At 40.7% G+C, this 12458-nt stretch overlaps 1 protein-coding gene across 1 annotated transcript in view; it reads right to left on the bottom strand.

Annotated features, from left to right (window-relative positions):
* Positions 1 to 1032: 1032 nt before the first annotated feature.
* LOC136881966 (uncharacterized) overlaps positions 1033 to 12458 on the bottom strand; it is a 39698-nt gene continuing 28272 nt past the window's right edge. Inside the window, exon 4 of the mRNA XM_067154440.1 lies at positions 1033 to 1331. Coding sequence (XP_067010541.1) covers positions 1140 to 1331 — 192 coding nt within the window. The 3' untranslated portion in view covers positions 1033 to 1139. The remainder of the gene's footprint in view (positions 1332 to 12458) is intronic.

Genomic DNA, 12458 nt, shown 5'->3' with positions numbered 1-12458 from the left:
CCAATGCAAAAGAGAATTTTAGGAACTCTTTTTTGTTCACTGGCATTAATCTACTGTCCAAATGTTTCAGGTACTCCACAAGGTGAGCCTCTAATTCTTCCAAAAATGTTCTTTTAAATCTTCCCATCTGTGGAGTCACAGTCACTTCGCCACCAGTTCTTATTACTCTTACTCTATCTCCCAATGTGTTTCTCGGAACAGAATACTGCGTTGAAGCTTCCCTGACGCTTAATTTTTCGTCCATAACCATCTGAATTGCCTCTTTCATGTTTTCCGGTAACCATTTCCCTTTAGATTTGCCTTCCATTATCGATAATAGTTCTGGAAAGCAAGAAAATCCGATATTGTAATTATATGATAAATTAATTTTATGGCCGGTACTGGGGAAATGACACGTGGCCGGTACTGGGCAATATACACGCCAACATGTATATATTTTTAATTTAATCACAAGTCTCCCAATAACGCTATTACGATTACTATCTATACTTTACCTAAGTACAAATAAAATAAATATGAATACATGGAGATCAACTCACCAGAGATTGGTACACAAAGACTGAAAGTTTAGCAAGTACTGACTTAAAACACAATGACAACTTCTCATCACAACAGCTCTCAAGCAACTGAACACAGGCGCGAGGGATTCTGAAGGACATCCCTTTGTCATTGTATCTAAGTAGCAGACACAGTGAGCATCTGCCATCTAGCGGCGTTTCGGAAAAACACGTGGTGGCCGGTACTGGGAAATGGCCGGTAATGGGAGAAGCTCCCCTAACATATTTGTATTTGTAGATTTAGTTCATAATCTACATACATGGCTTTTTCTGTGTGTCACTGTTGGTATGAATGTACAAAATTACTGAGAATATCTGGAGTTAATAGTTGCAGAGAGCATTTCAGATGATAGGAATGTGATGAACAAATGATGCAGTGACAGAGAAAGAAAGAACACATTTTAATGGTTGCTTAAATGTATTGTAAACAAAAACACTTCAAAAATATCTAGCATTACCAAAGATTCTTTTTGCAGATATATATTCAATAAAACAACATGATGGAACATTAAATATGAACTTCAAGTTAGATAATATTAACCAGTAGAATTTTAAGATATTAGTATTCCTTGAAAAAAAGGATTAAACTGATGAATATGGCCACTTTTTGGAGATAAACCAACCACTATTGAACACTACTATGAGTAGGTACAACTTATTCCATACTGTATAGGATTTGTAGTGTACATACTTTGTTCCTTCTTTGATGTATGGCAACAGTTGATCATCAGCATGTTCTTCTATGAATATCTCCTCCTTAATAACTTCAGAAGGCTATAAGTAAGAATAAAGAAGGGAATAAAAATATATAGGCCTAAACATGAAACATCTGAGAAAATAATTTTCATAGCTGCACAAGAAGAGTATAATTAATTTATCTCCCATTTTAAAAATATAAGAATGGAAAGAAACAATCCAATCAAAATTACTTTAAATGCAAAAGAGGTGTATATCTTGGTGGCAAATGGCACACAAAATAATTATCAAGCACTAAATATTAAATGAACAGAGAAGATGACAATTTCCTAAAATAGAGTATTAAACAATAAACATTATTTTTTTCTACAAAACACACAGCTCATTCTTTATGAATTTATTTCATTTACAAAATTCTACTCATAATACCTTCTGTATTTACAAACATAATCAACTCATATACAACAGGTTACTTCAAATAATACTACATAACTGCTATTAGATTAAAATTTGCATTGCATTATTTAATTATATTTTTTACCCTTCTTGGAATCCAACTCGTATAACGACCTGCTGCATCTTAACACGAGTCCCTTTCCCCACTGCTTTTAAGACAACTGATAACAGAGATAAGAATGTGGAAAGGAACACACTGCAGGATAGCAGTAGACAAGGTAGCAATAGAAAAGGAGGAACCTTTGTAAATATGAAAACTAAAAATCGCCTACATATTTGTGAATATTCAGCAGAGTATACATACACATACATCTGGGGATAGAGGCACAACTGTGTGTGTGTGTACATGTACAATTTAAGGAAAATAAATAATAATACACTGACTGACAGAGCAAATGCAACACCAAGAAGGAGTGGTTCGAAAGGGATGAAAGTTGGGGAAAAAACAGAGACGGCACGGACGAATAATTGATGTTTATTTCAAACCGATATGCAGGTTACACAATGCGCACGGCATCGACTCAGTAGGATGTAGGACCACCGCGAGCGGCGATGCACGCAGAAACACGTCGAGGTACAGAGTCAATAAGAGTGCGGATGGTGTCCTGAGGGATGGTTCTCCATTCACTGTCAACCATTTGCCACAGTTGGTCGTCCGTACGAGGCTGGGGCAGAGTTTGCAAACGGCGTCCAATGAGATCCCACACGTGTTCGATTGGTGAGAGATCCGGAGAGTACGCTGGCCACGGAAGCATCTGTACACCTCGTAGAGCCTGTTGGGAGATGCGAGCAGTGTGTGGGCGGTCATTATCCTGCTGAAACAGAGCATTGGGCAGGCCCTGAAGGTACGGGAGTGCCACCGGCCGCAGCACATGCTGCACGTAGCGGTGGGCATTTAACGTGCCTTGAATACGCACTAGAGGTGACGTGGAATCATACGCAATAGCGCCCCAAACCATGATGCCGCGTTGTCTAGCGGTAGGGCGCTCCACAGTTACTGCCGGATTTGACCTTTCTCCACGCCGACGCCACACTCGTCTGCGGTGACTATCACTGACAGAACAGAAGCGTGACTCATCGGAGAACACGACGTTCAGCATTCCCTCATCCAAGTCGCTCTAGCCCGGCACCATGCCAGGCGTGCACGTCTATGCTGTGGAGTCAATGGTAGTCTTCTGAGCGGACGCCGGGAGTGCAGGCCTCCTTCAACCAATCGACGGGAAATTGTTCTGGTCGATATTGGAACAGCCAGGGTGTCTTGCACATGCTGAAGAATGGCGGTTGACGTGGCGTGCGGGGCTGCCACCGCTTGGCGGCGGATGCGCCGATCCTCGCGTGCTGACGTCACTCGGGCTGCTCCTGGACCCCTCGCACGTGCCACATGTCCCTGCGCCAACCATCTTCGCCACAGGCGCTGCACCGTGGACACATCCCTATGGGTATCGGCTGCGATTTGACGAAGCGACCAACCTGCCCTTCTCAGCCCGATCACCATACCCCTCGTAAAGTCGTCTGTCTGCTGGGAATGCCTCCGTTGACGGCGGCCTAGCATTCTTAGCTATACACGTGTCCTGTGGCACACGACAACACGTTCTACAATGACTGTCGGCTGAGAAATCACGGTACGAAGTGGGCCATTCGCCAACGCCGTATCCCATTTATCGTTCGCTACGTGCGCAGCACAGCGGCGCATTTCACATCATAAGCATACCTCAGTGACGTCAGTCTACCCTGCAATTGGCATAAAGTTCTGACCACTCCTTCTTGGTGTTGCATTTGCTCTGTCAGTCAGTGTAAACACTATCTCCAAATATTACCCAACACTATTCCTTGCCTCTGTTTCTCTTTCTGTGATCCCCATTTCCACAAAGACTAGCTATTTTCTTCATCCTCTTATATTCACATTCCCCTGTTCCCATCTTTCTATACATGACTTGTCACCTCTTTGCTCATTTCCATGTTCCTATATGCTTTCCTTCCCAAAACACTTCAAAGTAATGTCAAATAATCCCACATTATTCCTAGCACTTTCCCAAAATGTATAAAATGTTTATATCATAACCATAGAAATACCCATCATCCCCCTCTGTACATCACATTAAGACCAAAAAACATAAATCAATCAATGTCTGAATGAATGAATGAATGAATGAATGAATGAATCAATGAATCAATCAATCAATCGATCAATCAATCAATCAATCAAGCAAGCAATCAATCAATCAAACAACAGCATTTATGTCTGTTGGTTGTTTATGTTGAAAAGGATTGTTGAAATGTATCAAACAACCCCCTTGGAAAATTATTTCAATCACTAAATCATCTTCGAATAAGTGAATATTTACCAGAATTTGTCCCCTTGAATTCCAACTTATCTTCATATTTTGAACTTTCCAACATTTAATACAGAACATGACGTAAATGTATTCACCAACTAATGTCATTCCAAGCCATCTCTCCAATGACATCTCAGAATATACTGCCGAAAATTTGCAACATCTCTATAACACAACTTTTTCATCTTTCCTGTTCTCTAATCAAGTAATATTGGTGACGGTCTCATATTCTCATTGCGGCCTTACTGGAGATTCATATGCCCTCTCCTGTACAACCCGTAAATACCCTCATAATCATATTAAGAGATCTGTAAATTTTATTTTCAATCCTGTTTATGTGATTATCACAGTGAAGTTCTATCCTTATTATGAGTACCTACAAACTTATAGAGATCCGCAAGTGGAACTTTCACCCCATCACCACAATAATTAAACCAGAGAGGACTCTTCCTATTTGTGAAACACACAACATGGCTTTTCACCCCGTTTATCATCAAAACATTGCCTGATATCAATCTTACAATATTGTCAAGGTCTTTTTGCAGTCACTCACAATCCTGAAACTTATATTTTAGAAAGAGACTTATCTCTGATTGCAGTTCATTATTCATATTCACTATGTGATCAAAAGTATCCGGACACCTGGTTGAGCATGACGTGCAAGTTCGTTGCGCCGTCCATCAGTAATGCTGGAACTCAATATGGTGTCGCCTTAATGACAAATTCCACTCTCGCAGGCATACGTTCAATCAGGTGCTGGAAGATTGCTTGGGGAATGGCAGCCCATTCTTCACGGAGCGCTGTACTAAGGAGAGGTAGCGATGTCGGTCGGTGCGGCCTGGCACGAAGTCGGCGTTCGAAAACATCCCAAAGGTGTTCTATAGGATTCAGATCGGGACTCTGTGCAGGCCAGTCCATGACAGGGATGTTATTGTCGTGTAACCACTCCGCCACAGGTCGTGCATTATGAACAGGTGCTCGAACGTGTTGAAAGATTCAATCGCCATCCCTGAAGTGCTCTTCAAAAGTGGGAAGCAAGAAGGTGCTTAAAACATCAATGTAGGCCTGTGCTGTGATAGTGCCACGCAAAACAACAAGGGATGCAAGCCCCCTCCATGAAAAGCACGACCACACCATAACACCAACGCCTCCGAATTTTACTGTTGGCACTACACACGCTTGGAGATGGCGTTCACCGGGCATTCGCCATACCCACACCCTGCCATCGGATCGCCACATTGTGTACCGTGATTTGCCACTCCACACAACGTTTCTCCACTGTTCAGTTGTCCAATGCTTACGTTCCTTACACCAAGCGAGGCGTCGTTTTGCACTGACCTGCGTGATGTGTGGCTTATGGGCAGCCGCTCGACCATGATCCAAGTTTTCGCACCTCCCGCCGAACTGGCATAGTACTTAGAGAGTGCTCAATACTTAAGTCAATTTTGGGCAGCTAGAAAATAGTTCTTTTCTCCTTCCTTTCAGTTCTGTGGTGTACAGTGTTTATAAAAACTATACCGACATTAAACCGGGATGCTCTTCGTGTTATATTAAGAATAATGGTTCAATCAGACTGGCGGGGAACATTATTCTTTTTGAGAAAATAAAGTTAAATTATTACTTCCGGGTGTACGATTCAAATTGATGAGCTGCTGCCGTGTTTCACGGAAGACAAGGGTTGTAGAGTGTATGATGCAGTTTCCACATACGACTTCGACAGCATTGTCTCTAACAGGCAATATCCACAGTTCATTTATTAAATAGCCGTAACCGCACACACAGTCAAAGAACACACTGTATTTAAGACACACTTGTCAGTCAAGGAAAGCACCATATTGTTTCGCCTCTCGTCTGTTTGTCGCAGTAATATTCTATATTAATTAACATGCTCGAAGAAGCAACGCTCACGCGTCGCGATTTTGTATTCCTTCACTCACAACATTTTCTTTAAATAATGATATTTTTCGTGGCGCCGACCTCTAGAGATCTTTTGCCACTATTTACACCATATGATATGAACCTGCGTGTAACTGGAATTGCGGAAGCGTAGAGTGTTGAATGTGAGAAAAGAAACGTTCAGGACGACGCAAACACCCAGTCCCCAGGCCTGGGCTGTTCATAATTTACAGTTAAAAATTCCTGACGCGGCCGGGAATCGAACCCAGGGCCGCAGGGTGACAGGCAGACGCGTGGCACCCCACACCGCGGGGCCGGTCTTCACTCACAACATTGTAATTTCAAAGAAATAATGAACGAAGGAATTAATACGCCCAATGGTTTGATTACGGTAGATGTTCAATATGACCCCTCATACTTTGGTGCATAGTTCACGGTGGTGTAGTAGTAAGTAACTTTGGACTCTGTCCAGGACGTGAAATGTGTGGCGAACGGCTTTGAAACTGCCTGTATTCTTGGTACAAGTATGTCCTCTCTTCCTATGGGGTTCACATTGTAGTCAATTTATGTAGAACAAACTGTACACTCCTACCGGAGCCCGGAAGCGACTATGCGAAATGAACTTGTGCATTTGCATCGAACATTACCTCTGCCTCCCACTTTTCATTTCCCCTCCCTTCCCTCTTCTGACGCACAGCCACTGGCTCTCTGGCATAGCAAATACAGCAAGTTCGTCAATTTGATCTGCACGCCCTGAAGTAACAAGGTCACTACATTTCCTCAAAAAGAAACATTTCCCCAGCAACCCGACTGAGCCATCATTCACAACATCATACGAAGAGCGTGTCTGATTCCTTTGTCAGTATAGTTCTGATACATCTTGTACGCAGGTCATTACAGTGAGTGCGCCTCGATTCAACGACAGATTTCTTAGCCACACGTTCGGAAAAAACAATTCTTTCCCTTGTTCTGGAGTCTTTTGTGAAACCCTGTTTATATACTGTATGCCTCTGTCTTTTCCTACACCTTTTCTTGGACTGGAATTATCCATAAAAACGCTTGATTTTCAATACAGTACGAACTAGGTTATGTCGTACCCAAGTTTATTGCGAAGGTTGCAGTGAAAGTTCTGTAGAATGTGTCCACATGTTGTCAATTGCATTCAGGTCAACGAGAGGAAAATTTATGCTGTCCGCTTGGGTCTCCTAGTATTTAAACTTCCACCACTTGATCTTCTCGAGGGCATTCTTCCCTCCACCTCTACGATGCACTAAATCCACTATGACTACCTTATGTTGAGGTGGTATACAGTCACATGCTTTCTTAGTCGGAGATCACGGTGCCGAACAACGATAAGGTCAATTTGGTTGCTGCAGTCACCACAAGTGTAAGTGATGAGGTGATTGATGCACTTTTGAAGAACGTATTACCAGAAACCGAGTCATTTGCCTCGATGAAATCTAAAATATGAGTTCCATCATCATATCAGATACCATAGGCATTACCACCATGGCAGCTATAACAATTCTTAGTGTGACCAACATGCGCATTAATATCACCACAGAGAAGTGGGAACTCATCTGTAGGACTTGCTGAAACATGACCTCCTAGCTCCTGCCAATGATGTTCCTTATCTACGTCATCACAGCCAGACTGTTACAGAGAAAAGACACGTTCGAGAGTATGCAATGTCGACTGCAATTGACATAACATTTTCAAGATGGCGTCAGCGAAGGATGTAAGTGAAGATAGCTCCCGGTTCTCTTGCGAAATAATCGGGAATAAGTGTGGTGTAAACAAGAAGCGAGTGAAGAATGGTACCCAGTGTGAAAAGTGTTTAATTTGGTACCATTTTGAGTGTATATGTAGTGCTGGTTTTGCTAAAAATGAAGATATTTGGACCTGTGTTAGCTGTGGCGAGAGCAATTTGAATAGCGGTAACAAACCTAGGTCTACAACGGTCAACGAATCGCTGGCGTCTCATTCCTTGGAGGATGGAGGTAATGATAATGCACTTGTAATTCTCTCTTTATTGCAACAGGATTTACAAGCATTAAAATCGGAGAATGAGATTTTAAAGGAGAAGGTACGTTTACTGGAATCGAAAGTACCGGTACCAGTAAACACTCTGAACACGGGTGGCTCCGTGAATTCTAGCGCGTGGTGTCAAGTTGCTTCAGATTCTAGGAGGAAAAAAGTACAGTTAAATAGGGACAACTTTGTAATTGACACTCAAAATAGATTTTCAGCCCTGAGGGAAGTAAGCGATACGCAAGGTATCCGCACGGGAAGCAGTCAGACGTATAGCGCAAGACCCGTTACGAGAAGCGGCGAAGTTAGGCCTAAAATCCCACAAAGTGCACCGGCGAAAGTGTCGAACATTCTCATATTTGGTGATAGCCAGGCGAGGGGAATTGCGGAGAAAATGAACAATAAAGATATTGCAGCATCGGCTGTCATCTATCCAGGGGCCCCAATGACGAAGGTATTGGAAAACACGGAGCAGGCGGCAAGAAATCTCGGAAGTCGTGATGCAGTAGTGATCATCGGCGGGACGAACGACGTAGCTCACAACGACGCTAAGAATGTCATTTCTGAACTTAAATGTACACTAGGTAAGCTGACTCACACTAACATCTTTGTAGTGAACGTGCCCCACAGGCATGATTTGATTAGAGACTCGTGTGTGAACATTGAAGTGGACAAAGTTAATACAGATATGGTTAAAATTTGTAAACATTTTCGTAATACACAGGTAATTGATAGCAGCAGTTTCGAGAGACACTGTTACACAAAGCATGGCCTTCATCTAAACAATTCAGGTAAACGAAAGATAGCAAATATTGTTCTAGATTTTATTAATCTTAAGATAAGTACTGTAAAAAAGGCAACTCCCTTGAGTTATAATACTGACCAGGAAAACTAGTAGAAAGAGCCAGCCGTACTTCAAGCTGGCTCAGCCAACTAGAAAATGAAACTCAGGAAGGCAGGGAATTTCAAGTTAACCAATTGCAACAGTCAAGTTTTAGGGAGGAAGGGGGTCTGAGATTGCTCTTGGTAAACTGTCAGAGTGTAGTAAATAAACAATTAAAATTCGGTACACTGATGGAATCTTATGAGACTGATGTGGTGATAGGAGTGGAATCGTGGTTGAGAGAAGGGGTGGGTAACAGAGAAGTATTTCCAGAAGGGTACACAGTCTATCGTAGAGACCGAGGAGATAAAAAGGGAGGGGGAGTGTTTATTCTGGTGAAGGAAACTTATTGTTCACATGAATGGTTTACCGATGAAAGGGATGAAATATTAGGGATAAAATTAATTTGTGATAATATGATGGAGGTGGGAATTATAGGAACATACAGGCCATGAAGAGAGGAAAGGGACGTGGAAATATTTGAGAAAATAATAGATTATACTCATAAAAACAATAATAATGATGTGGTAATAATTGGGGGAGATCTAAACTTGCCTGAAGTTGAATGGAATGGAGCTACAAGTGAAGCCCATAAACAGAAACTGGCAAATAAGTTAATCTGGGAGGGAGGATTTACACAAGTAGTTCAAGAACCAACTCGTCTCAATAACTTACTAGATGTATTCTTGATTAAACCATGGGAAATTGTTGATAAAACTGAGGTAATTGAAGGAATAGGTGACCATAAGGCTGTAATAATGGATGTAGGACTGGTACCAAAAAGGCTTAATAAGAGGGTCACACAAGACAAGAAATTGTACAGAAAAACTAAAGTTGATGAATTTGGGACTTACCTTAAATCACAATTCAGTTGTTGGATAAGTGAAGGGAGTAATGTGGATACACTTTGGGCTAAATTCAAAGGAATCATTTGGGAAGGAGAGAAGAGATTTGTACCTATTAAGAAGGGTAAAATGACCTCAGACCCTGTTTATTATACAAGGGAAATAAGAAAATTAAAAAGAAAATGTAGAATAGTAAACAGGAAGATCAAAGAAGGTAGGGAGAGTAGAGAAACTAGAAAACAGCTAATGAGGGAACTGAATAGAGTGAAAAAGGAAGCAAAAGAGAATTATATGAATGGCATTCTTCAAGAGTGTAATGACCACAAAGGGAAATGGAAAAAGCTGTGTTCATATATCAGGAATCAAAAAGGAAAAGGAATCCAAATTCCTACAATGGTGGGAGAAGGGGGTGAACACTATTTAACAGATACTGAGAAAGCAAACCTCTTTAGTAAGGAATTCAGATATTCAGTAGATGATTGTCAGGAGTTGGAAACCGAAACAGAAGATACAGAAGGAGAGACACAGAGGGAAGCCAGAAGCTTCTCATTCACAAATGAAGATATTTTCAGAGAAATCCAACTGCTTCAGCAAGGAAAAGCAGCAGGAAGTGATCAAATTACTGGGGAGGTGTTAAAGACAATGGGGTGGTACATAGTGCCTTATTTAAAATTTCTCTTTGACTATGTCATAAATAATAGTGTAATACCAAAGGAATGGAAGGAATCTATAATAATACCAATTTATAAAGGAAAGGGTGATAAAAGGAAACCAGAAAACTACAGACCAATCAGCCTGACCAGAATAGTTTGTAAAATACTGGAGAGTTTAATATCAAAGTACATCAGAGGGATATGTGATGATAAAAATTGGTTCATGAGGAGCCAGTATGGATTTAGAAAGAAATTTTCTTGTGAGGCACAACTGGTGGGATTTCAGTAGGACATATCAGATCAATTGGATTCAGGAGGCCAGTTAGATTGCATAGCCATAGATCTTTCCAAAGCCTTTGATAGAGTGGAACATGGAATATTATTAAAGAAATTGGAGGGAATAGGACTGGCCGTAAGGGTTAAACGTTGGGTGAAAGCATTTCTAAATTCAAGGGTTCAGAAAGTCAAAGTAGGAAATAACGTATCGCAGGAAGAGAAAGTTTGGAAGGGAATTGCACAGGGTAGTATAATCGGTCCGTTACTTTTCTTAATATACGTAAATGATTTAGGGAATAATATAACATCAAAAATAAGGTTGTATGCAGATGACATAATTGTTTATAGGGAAATAAATACCATTGAGGATTGTTCAGAATTACAAAGGGACCTTGAGAGTATCCAACAATGGGTTGAAGAGAATAATATGAAGGTTAATGGAGGCAAATCAACTGTTACAACATTTACAAACAGGAGCTTTAAAACTGAATTTGAATATACTTTGGATGGGGTAGTTATCCCAAAAGATGGCAAGTACAAATACTTAGGTGTAAAATTTGAAAGTAATTTGCACTGGAAGGGTCATGTGGATGACATTGTTGGGAAAGCATACAGTTCATTACATGTCATAATGAGGCTACTTAAAGGATGCAACAAAGAATTAAAAGAGAAAAGTTACCTAAGTATGGTTCGTCCATTATTGGAATATGCAAACAGTGTTTGGGATCCTCACCAAGAATACCTAATAAAAGAAATAGACAGTGTGCAGAGGAAAGCAGCAAGGTTTGTAACAGGGGATTTCAGGAGAAAGAGTAGTGTATCAGAAATGTTAAAGGAACTAGGGTGGGAAACTTTAAGTAAGAGAAGGGAGAAAACTAGACTTATAGGGTTATATAGGGCCTATACATTAGAAGCAGCGTGGTGAGATATCCGTGAGAGGCTTCAGTTGGAAAATAATTATATCGGCAGGACTGACAACAAATGTAAAATTAGAAGAAATTTTAGTAGAAGCGATTGGGGTAAATTTTCATTCATTGGGAAGGGTGTAAAGGAGTGGAACAGTTTACCAGGGGTAGTGTTTGATCCTTTTCCAAAATCTGTACAGATATTCAAGAAGAGAATAAACAGCAACAGAGAAAATAAATGAAATGTTAGAGGGCATTCGACCAGTGCAGGTTAATGTAAATAAAAAATGTGTGTGAATAAATTAATTCCATCCCCTAGTCTAAGGAGTTTGGACAGCCAAAGTAGGGGACTGCCTGTAGGGGTGAAGTACAGTGGGGACTTCGAGGGCCCTGGGACCGCTACAGTAGCTGTGAAGGCCCTTCAGGAACTGGTGGCAAAAGGGGCTCTGGATAAGACGCAGCAGGTCGTTATGCTACTTAGGTTTCAGAATGGGTAAAGGAAAAAAGTAAATAAATGCAATGTAAATTTTAATCTTATACCAGTTGTACAGTATCATTTGAAGTAATTCCACATAAAGTATATCAGCTGACTATATTTGTAAGTAGTACAGGAGATATTATTAGTAGAATTTTGTAAACAATATAAATTTACTAAGGATGAGCTGTGTGTTTAATAGAAAAAATTGTTAGCGTAAATTGTATAATATTGTATTATAGGAAAATTTTGTTCTCTTGTTAATTTAATATTTAGTGCTTGACAATAATGTATTTTAGTGTACCATTTGCCACCGAGGTAGGCACCTCATTTGCAAATAAAGAGATTTTGATTTTGATTTGATTTGACATAAGGCCGTCTGAATAGCGCTGAACCTCAGCAACTCAATCTTGCAGACTTGAGCAAACAAATAAGTCAACACCATTTTG

Source organism: Anabrus simplex, chromosome 10 (assembly GCF_040414725.1).
Source record: "Anabrus simplex isolate iqAnaSimp1 chromosome 10, ASM4041472v1, whole genome shotgun sequence".
Lineage (NCBI taxonomy): Eukaryota > Metazoa > Arthropoda > Insecta > Orthoptera > Tettigoniidae > Anabrus > Anabrus simplex.
This window is presented reverse-complemented; position numbering and strand designations above follow the sequence as displayed.